The 18219-nt window shown below is 40.2% G+C and overlaps 1 protein-coding gene across 2 annotated transcripts in view; it reads right to left on the reverse strand.

Annotated features, from left to right (window-relative positions):
- Positions 1-18219, reverse strand: part of AFAP1 (actin filament associated protein 1) — a 174783-nt gene that overhangs the window by 92002 nt on the left and 64562 nt on the right. For both annotated transcript variants that reach the window (XM_026648063.2, XM_026648062.2), the window contains one exon: positions 7226-7354. In XM_026648063.2, the coding sequence (XP_026503848.1) occupies positions 7226-7352 (127 nt within the window). In that variant the 5' untranslated portion in view covers positions 7353-7354. The remainder of the gene's footprint in view (positions 1-7225; positions 7355-18219) is intronic.

Here is an 18219-nt window from a genome sequence, read left to right on the forward strand (position 1 = left end):
TTGCTGTATTGGATTAATAATTAGAAAGTTTTCTGGGACAAAAAATCAAAATTAATTCTGCTGAATAAATAAATACATTTTTTCTCACATTTGTATTACTTCGTTTGCTAACAGCCAAAGCTGTATGTGTTAAATAAGGACTTTCCTCAATAGCCCATCTTGCATTTCCTTATGCAGTGAAGTCAGAATGATGTTTGTGGCATCAGCCATTTCTATGGAAACAGACTATGCTGTCAATCACACAATTATAAATTCATTGCAGGCTCTAGCAACAGAATAAACTTGATTTTTGGAAGACAAACCCCTGTCCCCACTTTGAACTTTAGGGTACAAGTGTGGGGGCCCTCATGAGGACTTCTAAGCTTAACTACCAGTTTAGATCTGGTCCGCTGCCACTATTCCCACAAGCTAATTCCCTTCCCTGGGTTTTGTTTCGGCTTGCCCTTTCTGATATTCGCTCCAACTGCTACTAGTTTTTTTCTTTTCTGCCACCTCCACCCATTTGGCTCCAATCTCCACCGCCTCGGTTACAGTTTTGGGCTTCCTATCTAGGATGTACCTTTCTATTTCCTCAGGAACACCCTCTAAAAACTGCTCCATTTTTACTAGGGAAACCAGATCTTCCAGAGATTTAACATTTGCTCCTGATATCCAGGCATCACAATTTTTGTCAATGTGGTAGGCATGCCGGGTAAATGCCACGTCTGGTTTCCACCTTAGGGCTCTGAACCGCCGACAGGCATGCTCGGGTGTTAGCCCCATTCTGAGTCTGGCCTTGTTTTTAAAAAGTTCATAACTGTTCATGTGTTCCTTAGGCATTTCAGCCGCCACCTCTGCTAAGGGTCCACTGAGCTGCGGCCTCAGCTCTACCATGTACTGGTTTGGAGTGATGCTGTATCCAAGGCAGGCCCTTTCAAAATTTTCTAAGAAGACCTCCGTATCATCGCCTGCCTTGTAGGTGGGGAATTTTCTGGGATGGGAAGTGGTACCTGGAGAGGAGTTGCTAGGATGGGCTGGTGCATCCTGCCTAGCCCTTGCTACTTCCAGTTCATGCTTCCTTTCTTTTTCTCTCTCCTCCCTTTCTTTTTCTTTCAGCTCTATCTCTTTTTCTTTCAGCTCCATCTCTCTCTTGTGGGCCTCCTCTTTGGCTTTTTCCAGCTCCATAGTTCTCTTGTGGGCCTCCTCTTTGGCTTTCTCTTCTCTTTCTTTTAGCTCCATCTCTCTCTTGTGGGCCTCCTCTTTGGCTTTCTCTTCTCTTTCTCTCAGCTCCATAGCTCTCTTGTGGGCCTCCTCTTTGGCTTTTTCTTCTTTTGTAGTCATTTTCCTGTTTTCTTGTGCTGGGTCACACCCCTCTGCAGTTGACTGAAACTGGGATGCACTTAGCTCAGACTGCTGCTGAGTTAACAGAGACTTTCTAACTAGCTACTCCCGAGGATGTAAAAAGAAAAAAAAAACAATTCAGCTTGTAAATTCCTTTTACCAGCTCATTAATTGAACCCTTCTCTTAACAAAGGCTCTTGTTAAAAAAACTTAACACCTCTGCCTTCAGGCAAGGAGAGATAAGATATGCATCTACCTTCAGCTCTGCTTTCCAAGCAGCTAGAAGGAAAAAAAACCTTACTGGCTTTTGGGTTTAAAACGATCTCCACCTCTCTGCCACCATGTCAAGGCTGTATCCCCACTTTGAACTTTAGGGTACAAGTGTGGGGGCCTGCATGAGGACTTCTAAGCTTAACTACCAACTCCTGGTGAATACAGATCCAACTCCCTTGGATCTAAAAACAAGGAAAATCAATCAGGTTCTTAAAAAGAAGGCTTTTAATTAAAGAAAAAGGTAAAAATCATCTCTGTAAAATCAGTATGGAAAATAACTTTACAGGGTAATCAAACTTAAAAAGCTCAGAGGACCCCCCTCTAGTCTTAGGTTCAAAGTACAGCAAACAAAGATAAACACTCTAGTAAAAGGTACATTTACAAGTTGAGAAAACAAAGTAAAACTAAGATGCCTTGCCGGGCTTTTTACTTACAAGTTTGAAATATGAGAGACTTGTTTAGAAAGATGTGGAGAACCTAGATTGATGTCTGGTCCCTCTCAGTCCCAAGAGCGAACAACCCCTTAAACAAAGAGCACAAACAAAAGCCTTTCACCCCCCAAGATTTGAAAGTATCTTGTCCCCTTATTGGTCCTTTGGGTCGGGTGTCAGCCAGGTTACCCGAGCTTCTTAACCCTTTATAGGTAAAAGGATTTTGGAGTCTCTGGCCAGGAGGGATTTTATAGTACTGTACATAGGAGAGCTGTTACCCTTCCCTTTATAGTTATGACAGCCCATCTTGCATTTCCTTATGCAGTGAAGTCAGAATGATGTTTGTGGCATCAGCCATTTCTATGGAAACAGACTATGCTGTCAATCACACAATTATAAATTCATTGCAGGCGCTAGCAACAGAATAAACTTGATTTTTGGAAGACAAACCCCTGGTTTTTCCACAAAACAAGGTGAAGCAAAATGGGCTTGACCGAGATTTAGTTTAGAGTTTTACTTTGTTCAAACCTGAAACTCGAAAGGGAATTTCAAGAAGCAGGAGGAAGATACATATAAATGAAGGCCAAAAGGTAATATCTGCATGTAACCCTATGACATGTATCATTAGACCAGTGACACTCAGACCTCAGTGGTTACTCAGACCTCAGGAGCCAAATTAGTGATAAACATTACCCAAAAGAGCCAGAATGGTGTGAATTCATTGTTTCATTTACTATTTATAATATATATGTTATTCTCACTGCAAAATGACTCACCAAGTATTATTATTTTGTCATCTACAATTGGTTAATAACAGAGTAAAAGCATCCTGATTGGTTAATAATTAAATTGCATAGTGTTTTAATATCATGTGCTGCAAAGAGCCACAGGAGACACATTAAAGAGCCACTTGCAGCTTGGGAGCCCCAGTCTGAGTATCACTAACTAACTCATACTCGTTAAATGCAATGCTTAATTTGTAATGAAAGAGGTGTTGGGGCTCAAGCAATTTTTTTTTTTTTTTTACTTTCGTAACTGACACAGCAAGCCTAAAGGGGCCAGAACTATGAACTGCCAAGCCTAGAGGTGCCGGGGATCAGCTCTGGCAAGCCCTGGCACAAATTAAGCACTGGTTAAATGGAGTCTTCATGTCACACCACTGAAGTCAATGTTCGATGGTGCTACAATGCTGATGAAAGATTCCCTTAACGAATAATTTAGGTACAAGATAGTTATGGTTTAAAGTGTTTCAATGAAATCCTACTAACACCCCCTGCCAAATGACACTTTCTTCACAATGTTTTACAGAATTAAAAACCCGAATCATTAAAAAATTCTGGAAGTGAACAGTTAAAGGATGCACCCAATTCTCACTTACACAGAATCTTCGATTACCATTCCCATAACCCTTAATTTGGCTCACTGTTTTCTTCAATGATGGGAATATGCTGTTGGGTATATACCAGGGATTGGCAACCTTTGGCACGCGGCCCGCCAGGGTAAGCACCCTGGCGGGCCGGGTCAGTTTGTTTACCTGCTGCATCCGCAGGTTTGGCCGATCGCGGCTCCCACTGGCTGCGGTTCACCGCTCCAGGCCAATGGGGGCAGCGGGAAGCGGCGCGGGCTGAGAGATGTGCTGGGCGCCGCTTCCCGCCGCCCCCATTGGCCTGGAATGGAGAACTGCAGCATGTGGGAGCCGCGACTGGCCGAACCTGCGGACCCGTCAGGTAAAGAAACCAGTCCGGCCCCCCAGGGTGCTTACCCTGGCGGGCCGCGGGCCAAAGTTTGCCAATCCCTGGTATATACAATTGTATACCTGTGTAGCGAAGATTTTGAAATCAGTATAGTCCCAGGGCACTCTATATCATAGTTCCATAAATTCTCTCATAGTGTTGTGTGGGCGGAGTAAAAGGATATTTTAAATTACCAGAAATAATATTATTGCTCAGTTTGGTTATATGGTATTGTATGTTTATGTATTCTTTTATTGTATGCAGCATAAAGAAAGATCAAAACTGTGCAAGGAGATGGGAGTACTTAATGTTATATCACATAACAGACATCAAAAGAAACTTGCTTTACTTTATAAAGGCACTCAGTGTTCAATAAAGCTTAGTTTAGTCTTTTTCACAAATTAACAATATTTAATATAATAATTATAAATTCTAGATAACAAATTTTCCCTCATATTCATCTGACCTTCATTATAAACCTGTATACCAAATACTAATAATATTTTCAACTACAGATTGATTCACTTGAATTTATTGCGTGTGTGTGTGTGTGTGTGTGTGTGTGTGTGTGTGTGTGTGAGAGTGAGAGAGAGTTCATATAAGCTCTCTTTGGTGATGATCTAGGGTGCTGTTTTCAGTCAGTTAAGGTAAGTTAGGACTTCAATTTGTCATATCTATCACATGGGCCCTGTTGGTATAAAGCTTTTTGCCCACTGAACACCACAACCATAGACAATGTTCTGTACTTTTAAATCATAGCTAGAAAGTTGGTCCTATGGAGTGAATAAATCTATAATAAAGATTGATTCACTGGTTCAATTACCAGTGTGGAATGTATGGAATGGTGGGTCTATGTTCAAAATCTTTGATTGTAATGGCACTTCGAAAAACAACACAGAGGTGAGTGTGACAATCACACTTTGTATTCAGATGTTTTCTTGCCACTGATTATCCTAACAGCAATTTTAAGATCTCAAGATGCACTTGGGAGTGTTTTGCAGTGAACAAGTTTGTACAGTAGAGACAGGAGATTAACTGGGTAAGGCCATATCATCTTAAAGTTTCTTCTAATCAGTTCTTTTGTAGTTTCTCCTATAGTAACAGCATCTAGACATTTTTAACTTGTAAAGAACATATAGGAATCTGGAAAATAATAGGTACATTTTATTCAGAAGCATTCAACATTCAGTAGCATGGAAAAATCCACTAACTGTCTATAGTCTTTGATCTTCCATCTTTTAAAAATATTGTGTCTTTGTATCGTGGAGGAAAACCTGATAACCCACATATCCAGCAAGTCAGTGAGAAAGATATCTGATGCCTTTTTTCTATATTTGCAGAGTGGTTCCTAACACAAGATGTTGTCCAATTTCCTGTTTGAAGAGGACTATGGTTACGTGAACTAGGATGCTTTCAGACTGCATCCGCAACATCCACATGGAGGAGTTACAGAGCAGCACTTTGTTGTGCACTGTTATTCACATCCCCGTAGTCTGAACTTCGGGCCAGTGTAGACAAGCCCAAAGTCTTATTTGAGGCACTGAATGGAGGTTTGTATTTCACAGAGACAAAGCAAAGTGTCACCCATGAAGAGAGCAAATTTAAGTTCATTATCATAATTCCCTGAATCTCTGGGGAACCTGTCAGCTATTGCAAGTAGTTCAAGAATGAGAGCAAACAAGAGGAGGTGACAAAGAACACTCTTGACTTGTGCCACTCTTTAAAGAGAGGGTCCTTCAGAAGCCATTCAAATAAAGGAAGGTATATGGAGAACCACAGATCAGTTTGAGACAGAGGTTATAAATTCATTTTTAAAACTGTAGTTCTCCAGTACTACAAAAAGATAGTCCCAAAGAACCTTAACCAACATCTTTTCTGCATCTAATGCTAGAAAGCCATTTTTATTCATTTCTTTAATATGATGAATAATGTTTCTCATTAAATATTATAAATTGTGGCTTTCCCTGGAATGAAGCCAGGTAGTTGGTTTCCTAAGCATTTTGCTAATACTTTATTGTCCAGACTGGTTAGTTATACTGGCCAGTATGATCTACAGTCTTCTAGATTTTTATCTTTTTTCAGGGGTATGGTTATACTGGCTTCCAGACAAGAATTAGGCTATTTTCTTTGTTCAAGGGAGTGACTGCACATTTGAAGTATTCAAGGCACCAGAAGCTTCTGTAAAGATTTATAGACCTTGTGCTGACAGTGTCCAGCCCAGGACATCCGACATTTGGAAAGTCCTTTGTAGCATTCCTAAGTTCAACTGCTGGTATCTCACTTCAAGTTTGACTTTTTTGTTTTAGCAATCTGCAGGATATTTTGGGGTTTTCCAAAATTGTATGTTGTAAAAGAGTTCCTGAAGATGGAAAAAGTTTTATTTTTTTGTAGCACTTAAAATGTGTCTTATCTCTTTTTGATCAGTTGCTTTATTTTTCTTCTATTCCATTTGCAAGTATAACAATTGGAGCAACAGTTGAATGACATATTTTGAAAGCTTACAAATGTGCATTTTTACCTATATTGTGCAACAACTGACATATGTAGGTTCCTTTACAGTGAGAAATGAAATATGTGTCACACTTTCACTATATTCAGCAATTTAAAAAAGCTCCTCATCAACTTATTACTTTGATTCATTAATAAAAGTTTTTACAAATTTCAAAGGGCAAAGTTAAGGTCATAAGGTATTTTAAATAGAATAGGGTGACGCGAAAGTGGGGAAATTACTGGAGAACACTAACTCTAAAAATTCTTCTCTCCCCCCCTCCTCCCCATAAAAAACTTCCCAGAGAACAGAATTTCCCTGGGGAGAGAGTGCCATGTGACGTTGAAACCTGGTGAATGGGGAGGGTCTCAGAGCCCAGGCTCCAGCCTGACCATCTACACTGCTATTTTTAGCCCCACAAGCCCAAGTCAGTTGACCCAGACTCTGAGACTTGCTGCTGCAGATCTTTCCTTGCTGTGTAGACATACCCTGAAATCTCACAGAGACTGGCTTCTTTTGTGGAAGTTAACGAGGAAGGGGTTTGGAGATAAAACAAAATTAGCATTGTAATGGTGAGCTACAGAGCAACTGTCAATACTCCATAATATAACACTATTTTCAATCAATACCACCAATTGCAAGTGCATCCACAATTTAAATAAAGTAAGTGCTTAATTCACACATCGGAAAAACACTGTGGTTGGCAGATTATTTGCAGTACAATAAACTACTTTGCAGCTAGATTGTGTTAACATTCATATGGTGGAAGACAGGTGTAGTAGCTTAATTCCAAGCCCTTTGTTACATTTAACAATAAAATGTAACAAAGGAAAGCACTCAGCAAGCTTACATTTATTTTTTGCCTGTTTGCGTGTCTTTTTGCTTTGTTTCAATTTGGCTTCCGGGGGAAAGAGAAAAACTTTGAGCATAAACTAATTCTTCCCATTCTGCAAGGAACAAAATAAATCTCCAACACTGACCTTTTGATGACTGTATCCTCAGGAGAATGTTAGTTATTACTGCTTTTTTCTCCCTGACAGTGGATGTTAGATATTCATGGTCCAAAAGTTCAAGAAACAGACGCAATTCAACTATTAATTCTTCCATGGCTGAAAAAAATAAAACAACAACCAAGATTTTACTTTTCTAAACATGTAAACTTGATTTAGACAGGCCAGTGAATTCTCTTATTTAAAGAGATTCCTTGTCAATTTTATTTTAACCTGTACTCTTCCCCTCAGTCCTCCCCCAAAACCCACGCATACACTAAAGATATGTCTACACTACACGGACTATACAAGCACAGCTGTGTCATCATAGCTATGCCAGCATAACTGCATAGTATACATGTGGTCCACACTAATGGAAGGGGATTTTCCATCAGTGCAGGAGCACCACCTTCATGAGTAACAGTAGCTACACTGACAGAAGCATTCTTCCTTTGACATAGCTGCGTCTACACTGTCAACCCTTCTGCATGTCAACCTAACTTTCAATGTAGACCAGGCCTAAAGCTAGCTGGGAACATATTGCATTAATTAGGCAAACTACAAAAACTAGCCACAGTGTCACCCATCCCACCATTAATCTCTGGTGAACCACCTTGCTCACCCTCCCTCATAAATGTCACAACGGAACCTGGCTGGATTTTTTTAAACATTTTTTTCTTTTTAGTGTCATTTAAAAGGAAACAGTTGTCAATGCATTTAGAAATTTTTGTCACATGTTCAAAAATTTTCATTTTTGAATTTTTGGGAAAATCTCCGCCCACCCCTACCCCCTTAAACATTTCATCCCTTGTTTCTGGTGAAAAAAAAACAAAGGACGGGATTAAAAACCAACAAACAGGTATGTGATTTTTTTCCCTAAAATTTTTTAAAAGAATTTTGTCAAATATGAAAAATGTTATTAAAAATGAATGAAAAAGTCTCAGCCCCCACATTTTTCATGAAATATTCCTCCCTCCTTTATTTTATCAGCTCTAGTTAGAACATGTAAAAATATGAAGTGGATCGAGATACTCAGCCTCCAAACTAAGCAGCTCCACACTCAGAGATGAGGAGGCTCACAGGTCCAAAGGTTCACTGGGAGGTGGTTTTTCCACATAGACTCCATGTATGGGTCTACATAGATAGCAATGCCAGTCCCCAGGACCACATCACTTGTCCCTGCTGTCTATGCCAAGTGCTAGCCTAGAGTGTTGACTATGACATAGTAGGCTAATTCTCCAGGCATCATCATCATCTTAGCAAAGAACTCTCCTCTGAGGGTGTCTAATAAGCTAGGGACAAGGTGACGCTACAGAGGCTTCTGGAGTTTGCAGGGATGCAGTCATACAAACGCTATGTCATAAATGAAGTAGTAACAGTCAGGGCCGGCTCCAGCTTTTCTGCCGCCCCAAGCAGCGAAGCAAAAAAAAAAAAAAAAAAGAAAAGATAAAGCCGATCGGCAGCAATTTGGCGGCGGGTCCTTCGCTCCCTCTCTTCCTCTTCGGTGGCAGCTCTAAGACCTTTCCATTGGCCGCCCCAAGCACCTGCTTCTTTCGCTGGTGCCTGGAGCCAGCCCTGGTAACAGTAAGAAGAAGCGTTTGAAAGGGCTGCATGTTGTGGCTGAGAAAAGTCTCTCTCTTATTATTAGCAGAACCCCAATGTGCTAGTCCACATACCAAAGAATTGTATATTTCTCAAAAATGAGCAAAGACAAAGACACATGGTCTTAAGGACTATTTGTTTGGCTATCAGATACACAAGGATATAAGACTTTTGAGAAAAGCATTTTTAATGTGCTGGACTCTGTCTGGATTTAAAACAAAATACATACACAAAAAAGTTACCGGTATTCTTTATTTTACCCCTGGAAAGAATGAAGCAGAAATCAATTTCCTTACCTACTTTGCTCCTTCCTTGCCTTCCCTCCCATCATATCCACATGTTTGTTTTCTAACACAGTATTTCCATAAAGCCAGTTCCTACAGCGCAGTAAAATAAGTGACTAATCTGTTCATATGACCACCAATGCGCATATCGCAGCTTGCTGAACAGTGCACATTGGTACTTCACTTGCGAATGTTTGAACACTTTATCTTTAGAAATGGCCACCTTTTTTCAACATAGGCCTTCTCTGAGCTCACTTTTAATTCTGTCGTATTAACAGCTTTGAATTGTTTTATTCATTAAATGACATATTTCCATAGTCTATGTCTATATTATTCAATACCAATAATATAACAAAATTCTTAAGATATGACATTTAATGCAAGAGTGAAGTATTACCGTGAAACAACTGTGAGCTGGAAGAGCATTCTGGCTAATAGTCTCTAACTGAGCAATGCCCAGCTCCCCGCTGTATCTGGTCTGACCACAGGCTCTCCTATACCTTATCTCTAGCACTGCTTCAGTCAGGATTTTTTTTTTAACTGCAATAATGTTGACCAAGCTCTTGTGTATAATTGTGACCATATGTTTTACAGTATGCTGTGGTCCCATTCCTGCCCCTACTGAATTCAGGTTATACCGTTGACTTCAACGCAAACAGGATCAGGAGTCTACGGCATAGCTGATACACTGCAGATAGACTGAGGGAGAAAACATGTCGGTTCATCTAAGCCCAGAAGCGAAAATAATTAATAAATATTAATAAATAAATAAATATTTCCTATTATAATAGGAAATCCATCCATAATTCTGGCTTGTGAAGCAAGTATACAGAGAAAGAGCTTTATGCAGCCGACAAAGCTTTTCTGTTTATTCTCTCCTCACCACACTCAAATCAGTGCTCAGACAAATAGCACTGTTCTGAAACAGCAATGAGCTAAAGGCGCAGACTGTATAATGACACAGAAATCAATCATGAACAAATAAGTTAAGATTACATTTTTGCAAATTCCCCTTCAGAAAGACACTATTCATCTGCTTAAAGACACTTATCTGCCCCATCCAAGTTTTCTATTGCCTGGCATGTTTTTCTACTTTAGCTGAGTTGTACAGCTACTTTTAAGTTAATTGTGCATTCTTTCAAGATGTATATTCCACCGTGGTTTTTAGAAAGTCTCTTAAAAGGAGTAGCAAAAAAAATATCTGCCCAAGCCCCTTCAAAAATCAGCTTATGACAAGAACCTAAAAAGGATGGTTTATTTGGTTCTTGGTAAACTTACTACTTGCTATTAGCTTGCCATTATTTTACAAGTCTGTTTCAAGACAACTACATCATTTCCAGTTCCATGCATATTATGTAGTCATTTGCACCTTTGAAAAGTGTGTGTAAAATGCTACCAAGTCAGAATGGTAGAAATTACATTTTTTCCGACTTAAAATTTAAAAGTGTGCAGAGGAAATCTTTAAAACATTCTTTTAATGTTATATATTTTCTGTATCATGTGACTTTCCAACTGTAGGCTATCCCAAACAGGGCTCCAGGAAATCACAGCTGGTCTGCAAGTTTTGCAGTAATATGAAGGTGCTCCAAATGTTGGGATCAGAAATAAGAACTCAGAAGAGGGATCAATGATTGTGTGAAATGTTTAATATTTCAGTTAATAATATGACTTTATAAAATTCTGCAAACCCTCACATGACAAATGGTACATTAAAATCCAATCCCTCAGCACCATTATAAGAACTAAGTAGTATTAGCCCCTTTCTAGAGGGAGGATAGCCTTAGTGGCCTGCAACATGAAGTTATCTAGGTTCTATTCCTGGTTCTGCCACAGACTTCCTGTATGACATTGGGCAAGCCACTTAGTGTGTGCATGCCTCAGTTCATCTTTGTAACAGAGGGGGTATTGTGAGGATAAAATCATTAAATGTTTAAGTTGCTCACATACTAAGGTGAGGAGTGTCATAGAAAAGCTTATAACTACATTTTAAAAATGGATAAACAGAGGGGCAGAGAGGATACGTGACTTGTTCAAGTAACCTGTTTCATGCCATGTGTTACAAGAATACTAAGCTAAGTTGCTAAAAATAATGCAAACTTTCCTCCATTCCTTTAAACCAGTGGTTCTCAAACTGGGGATCAGGATCCCTCAGGGGGTCGCAAGGTTATTACATGGGGGGTCACGAGCTGTCAGCCTCCACCCCAAACCCTGTTTTGCCTCCAGCATTTATAATGGTGATAAATATATTAAAATGTGTTTTTAATTTATAAGGGGGGGGTCACACTCAGAGGCTTGCTATGTGAAAGGGGTCACCGGTACTGAGAACCACTGCTTTAAACTTTAAAGTGAATTGTACTGATTTTTAGAACTGTCGATTAATCGCAGTTAACTCACGCGATAAACTCAAAAAACTTAATCGCAGTTAATCGCAGTTTTAATCGCACTGTTAAACAATAGAATACCAATTGAAATGTATTAAAGATTTATTTTATTTATTTAATGTATTAAGATTTACAAATATTTGCACGTTAAAAATGATAAAAGAAATAGTATTTTTCAACTCACCTCATATAAGTACTGTAGTGCAATCTCTTTAACAAGAAAGTGCAATTTACAAATGTAGTTCCTTTTGTTACATAACTGCGCTCAAAATCAAAACAATGTAAGACTTTAGCACCTACAAATCCACTCAGTCCTACTTCTTGTTCAATCAATCGTTATGACAAACAAGTTTGTTTACATTTATGGGAGATAATGTTGCCCGCTTCTTATTTATGTCACCTGAAAGTGAGAACAGGTGTTCGCATGGCACTTTTGTAGCCAGCATTGCAAGATTTTTACGTGGCAGATATGCTGAACATTCGTATGCCCTTTCATGCTTCGGCCACCATTCCAGAGGACATGCTTCCATGCTGATGACACTGGTTAAAAAGATAATGCGTTAATTATATTTTGACTGAACTCCTTGGGGGAGAATAGTATGTCTCCTGCTCTGTTTTACACGCATTCTGCCATGTATTTCATACTACAGTAACTCCTCACTTAACATTGTAGTGATGTTCCTGAAAAATACGACTTTAAGCGAAACGATGTTAAGCGAATCCAATTTCCCCATAAGAATTAATGTAAATAGAAGGGGTTAGGTTCCAGGGAATTTTTTTTTTTGCCAGACAAAAGGCATTATATACATTTTAAAGACTTTTAAACAAGGAATTTAATACAGGTATAAGTTTTAAACAATTTTAAAGAAACAGTTTAATACTACAATCATCATTGCTGAGTATGAAGCTATGGGAGGTGCCCCAGCCTTACCCCACACAGGCACAGCCCACTGGCACTGCAGACAATGAGGCAGGCAAGGAGGCTGAAGGTGCCGTAGGCTAGGAGAAACACTTTGTGCAGCAGCAGCGGCAGCTTCCCCTACTCTGCAAGCACCAGGGGCATGGGGCTCAACCCTCGGCCCGCCCACTCCATCCCTACCCTTAACCCGCGTCTTCTCCCACCCCACCTCCTCTCCCTTTACTCCGCACGCCGCATCCTCGCTCCTCCCCCCTCCCTCCCCTGCCTCCTGCCGGCGGCAATCAGCTGGTTTGCGGCGTTCAGGAGGCAGGAGGGAGGGGGGAGGACCAAGGACGCGGTGTGCAGGCTCCCCCCTCCCTCCCCTGCCTCCTGCCGGCGGCAATCAGCTGGTTTGTGGCATTCAGGAGGCAGGGGATGGAGGGGGAGCCTGCGCTCGGAGGGGGAGCCTGCGCTCCGAGTCTTCGCTCCTCCCCCCTCCCTCCTAAACGCCACAAACCAGCTGATTGCCGCGGGTAGGAGGTGGGGGGAGCAGGGGGAAGGCTCTGAACCGCGGGGTCCGCCGGCGGGTGGGAGGCGCTGGAGGGGGACGTGTAGGGGAGCTGATAGGGGGGCTGCCAGCTGTGGACAAAGCAGGCAGCCAAACGACATTATAGCGGAGCATTGCACAAATTTAAACGAGCATCTTCTGTAATGGAGCAGGGATGTAAGATTGAAACAACGCTAAGGGAGAGGACATTAAGTGGGGAGTTACTGTATAGCAGTCTCGGATGATGACCTAGCACATGCTGTTCATTTTAAGAACACTTTCACTGCAGATTTGACAAAACGCAAAGAAGGTACCAATGTGAGATTTCTAAAGATAGTTACAGCACTCCACCCAAGGTTTAAGAATCTGAAGTGCCTTCCAAAATCTGAAAGGGACAAGGTGTGGAACATGCTTTCAGAAGTCTTAAAAAAGCAAACACTCCGATGCGGAAACTACCGAATCTGAACCACCAAAAAAAGAAAATTAACCGTCTGCTGGTGGCATCTGACTCAGATTATGAAAATGAACATGTGTCAGTCCGCACTGCTTTAAGTCGTTATCGAGCAGAACCCGTCATCAGCATGGATGCATGTCCTCTGGAATGGTGGCCGAAGCATGAAGGGACATATGAATCTTTAGCGTATCTTGTGACGCCAGCTACAACAGTGCCATGCGAACGCCTGTTCTCACTTTCAGGTGACATTATAAACAAGATGCGGGCAGCATTATCACCTGCTAATGTAAACATATCTGAGTGATTGGCTGAACAGGAAGTAGGACTAAGTGGATTTGTACGCTCTAAAGTTTTACATTGTTTTATTTTTTAATGCAGTTATTTTTTGTACATAATTCTACATTTATAAGTTCAACTTTCATGATAAAGAGATTGCACTACAGTACTTGTATTGGTGAATTGAAAAATATTATTTTTGTTTTTTTACAATGCAAATATTTGTAATAAAATATAAAGTGAGCAGTGTATTTGTATTCGGTGTTGTAATTGAAATCAATATATTTGAAAATGTAGAAAACATCCAAAAATATTTAAATAAACAGTATTCTATTATCGTTTAACAGCACAATTAATAGTGTGACTAATTGTGATTAGTTTTTTAATTGTGTGATTAATCACAATTAATTTTTAACCGCTTGACAGCCCTACTCATTTTACAATAAATAATACAAAAAGCTGTGTAAGATTTTAAAAGCAACAACAGAATAATTTGCTAGATTTTAAAAATCATTATAAATATTTCAGACACAATATTTCAGAAATTTCTTCTCTTACTGTCCTGCCAGGGTTAGGGTCTGTGTTTCTTCTGCAGGAGCTGATGGCATCACAAATACTTAAGGAAACGTATGGAATGCAGCTCCCTACTCTCCTTTAAATTAGTGCAATGCCATCAAATCTTGAAGAAGAAACTCCACGTTTACTGAGTAGAGAATGGATGTCTCATCAATTAGACTGATAGGTCCCTAATGTGCTTTTGCACTTGCCATGCACATATCAAAAATAATGACATCTCAGAAGGGTTTCCAGCTTTGGCATTCAACGTTTTTGACTTTTTCAAATGACAGCACATAAAACCTACGCTCACAAGCCAGAAAAGGAAGACAGCAAGGTAAAAAACATCAGGGAAAGACAATTACCTATTGCTGCAATTTTTGTTCCAAACCAAAACTAAAATCAACTGGAAGTGAAACAAAATAACGATGCAGTTATTCCAGATCTACACATTTATGGGCACTATTCTATAAACATTTTTTAAAAAAGTATTTGAAGTTTTTATTGCAAATTGATTTTAAAATTCCTAGGAACAGTGCCATATAGTGTACATGGTCTCCCGAGTTTTCTTAAACCAGAAGCAAAAGACAAGAATGAGCTCATTACAAGAATGTTCAGATTGTTTTTGTTCATTCAGAGTGTAGCTGTCAATGGGAGCTAAGGAACAAATAAAGCTTGCAGAAAACTGGTCTGGTGGTTTTAAAAAGGTTATGGATGTTTAATAATAACCAGATTAAATTTATATTTATTTTTCACGCTAGAAAAGGTTAGGAACAGTAGGCTGGCTCAAAATTTGTGTCCTCTCAAACTACTGAGCTATTTCAAAAGTTCATTATCTCAGACTCTGGACTGTTTAATTTTAAATGTTTAGATTTAACTTCCCAAACTGATTTTACTCAAATGTGGTTCATAGATTCATAGATTCTAGGACTGGAAGGGACCTCGACAGGTCATCGAGTCCAGTCCCCTGCCCTCATGGCAGGACCAAATACTGTCTAGACCATCCCTGATAGACATTTATCTAACCTACTCTTAAATATCTCCAGAGATGGAGATTCCACAACCTCCCTAGGCAATTTATTCCAGTGTTGACTTTGTACATCTGATTAAGACCAGTCTTCAAGTCAAATATGAAGACTATGTGTTGTAATTTAGTGTATTTACATTCATATGAATTCCAATTTGTGTATTATCTAATTAAGGTCATACAGAGAGCCCATATTTTAAGACACAACAAGGAGTAAGAGTAGATGTTGAGTTTTCAGCTTTACTGCTGCATTTACTGACTTTTCAGACCTTGGATTTCAAGGCCATAACCTTGTCTTAATGCTAGTTTTTGCATAAAATATATTAATTAAAATAAAATATATACACACTCCCATAATGGTTAAAATATTTTACACACAGGAAGGTGTTTAAAAGATGTGATACAAACTGCAGGGTAAGTATAAACAAAAATGCTCCCAGCCCCCACACTACTTGGAATCACTTTAAAACGAACATTTTCCACTCCAAAATTCAAGCCTCCATTCCCTGTGTGTACGAGACCGGGGAGATTTAGGATTATAGGCCCAAGACTAATGCTATTAAAAATATACAAAGGTATTAGGAAAAACAAATCCTTGTCTTTCAGATGACCAAATTTTTGGTTTTAGACAGTTTTTTAGGTCCAGCATTTGCAAAAACCTGAAACACACAGAAAACAAACCGTACCAATCCACCACCTGAATTTTCAAATCAGCATTTTATCCTAAAGAGAGGAGCACAGAGAAGCTGCCTGCAAGAACTAGTTTATCAGCAAGACCAGTGTATGAATTAATGTATGCTACCATGGTACTAAGCCCATTTCTACTTAAATGAGCTCATCATCATAACTATTAAGCTGTGTCAGCTTCTAATCTATCCAGGAGAGTGTTTTAAAAATAATGGGAGGATGGGGAATCTAGGAGGAAAGCATAAGGCTGAGCCTGTGTTTTATATAATCTGTTGTACATCCATTACAACTGCCAGGTGGTGGAATAAGTTTCTTTCATGGCTGCTTCCTGACCATAAGTGACAACAGTCCCCTACAGAAACACATGATTTCTGGAAGCAGGCAGTAATAGCAGATTCCGCATTAGGAACAATTCTTACTTTTCCACGTGTGCCACGATCCTACTAACAGGAAGACATCCTGTTCATAATAGCTAGGCAAATGGACATTGTTTCCCTATTTGCCTCCATCTCTTCAAGAGATCTCAAGAGACCCTTTAAAATGCTTTTCTTTGATTTGGCTAAAGAGACTTCAGCACCTTTTAAATAGGCTGCTAATGTCATCTCTTTCTCTAAATCATGTAAATAATGGAGGTGGAATAAATGAAAGAGGAGGTTGCTTCCTCCTAAGCATAGCCTAAAAGAGTTAAGAATGTTCCTAACGGTACGTCTATATTGCAATAAAAAACCCGCGTCATGGCCGCAGCTGGCCCTGGTCAGTTGATTCGGGCTTGTAAGAGTCTAGCTCTGGGGAAAAATTGCAGTGTAAACGTTCCAGTTCAGAATGTTGTACTTACTAAGTAAGCAGATTCTCTGGGTCCAAACCCTGAATTTTCACAGGGGCCAGAGGACAAAAGATGGAAAAAAGGTATTAGTTCTATGGGATGGTGATGTTTATTATTATTTGTTTTATGGTAGCACTAAAAGGCTCTAAGCGAGATTGTGACTCCACTTTACAAACATATAATAAGAGACAGTCCATGCCCCAAAAGCTTACAATCTAAATATACAAGACAGATACTGGGGAGGGGAAGGAAAGGAAGTATTATTGTCCCCATATTGTAGATTGGGCATGGAGGCACAAAGATGACATGATTTGTCCAAGGTTACACAGGGATGTATGGGGTGAACGGGAAAGGTAGTACCATTGCGTGATTTGAACTGCCGCATTCTTTGAGTGGTTCTTTTTCTCTCTGATCCTCACGGCACACCCAGGCCTCACTTGTGGCTCCAAGTAGCTGTAAGTATGCAACAGCAGCCACATCCCGGTAAACCGCTCGGCAGGTGGACTAAAGCAGGTGAGGGTAACCGGCAGTGTGGAACCTGACAGTGATTTAGGGATTGCCTTCCCAAACATACAAAGACTGCTCTGATAGCCAAGGTGGAAGAGACCGTATATTGGTCCAACGGCTTGAAAAGCAGTAAAGGTGAAAGGCCCGACAGGGCATGATAGAAATCATGGCTATCCACTGCAGCTAAAGAAGCCTTCAGTTGGGACAGCCTTTGTGCCACTGGGCCAAACTTCAGCAGCCGAGAGAATGGGATTATCCCAGTGCAACGACTCTCCCTCCATTTTAATCAACCTCACACACACATCATTCATGCACATCTCCACAAAAAGAGATAGCATGAAAACATCATAGTCAAACCAACGGACTATGCCAGAACACAGGAATTCTGGATGAGCCTGGAAATTAACCCAAATCTTTTGAGTCCTGTTCCAATGCCTTAATCAAAAGACAATCCCTTTCTATAGAAGGAAGAATAATTGCAGTTATACACAGTAGATCTACAGCTCATGGGTGTGGAATAAAGGTCTGGAACCAGTGTCTGTCCATGTCTGCCAGTGACCATCACACCTGTTGCGGGAGCTGTCAGGAAGGAAGGTGTTGTAGGACACAGTTTCTCCACCATCAGAGGAGAGTGGAAGGGAGCTGAATGTAACCAGGATGCTGTTAACTTTATCATGGACTCCACAAAGACTGGTTTGACAGCAATTTGTTCCTCTGGACACTATGGGTGTCCCACACAGTTACAGCTTGATAAGAGGCAGCTGCTTTCCCAACCGCTCTATTATAGCTTCCCAATTCATTGACTACTTGAACACTGGCCTTTTACAAAGCAGGAGCTGGGGAAGGAGGAAGGAAACAGCAACAAGGAGGAGATCTAACTCCTGCCTCATTTACCTATGACACTATCACCATCCTCCATGTCATCCACCAGCTTAGGGGTATGA

Source organism: Terrapene carolina, unplaced genomic scaffold (genome assembly GCF_002925995.2).
Source record: "Terrapene carolina triunguis isolate 2854851 unplaced genomic scaffold, T_m_triunguis-2.0 Scaffold66, whole genome shotgun sequence".
Classification (NCBI taxonomy): domain Eukaryota; kingdom Metazoa; phylum Chordata; order Testudines; family Emydidae; genus Terrapene; species Terrapene triunguis.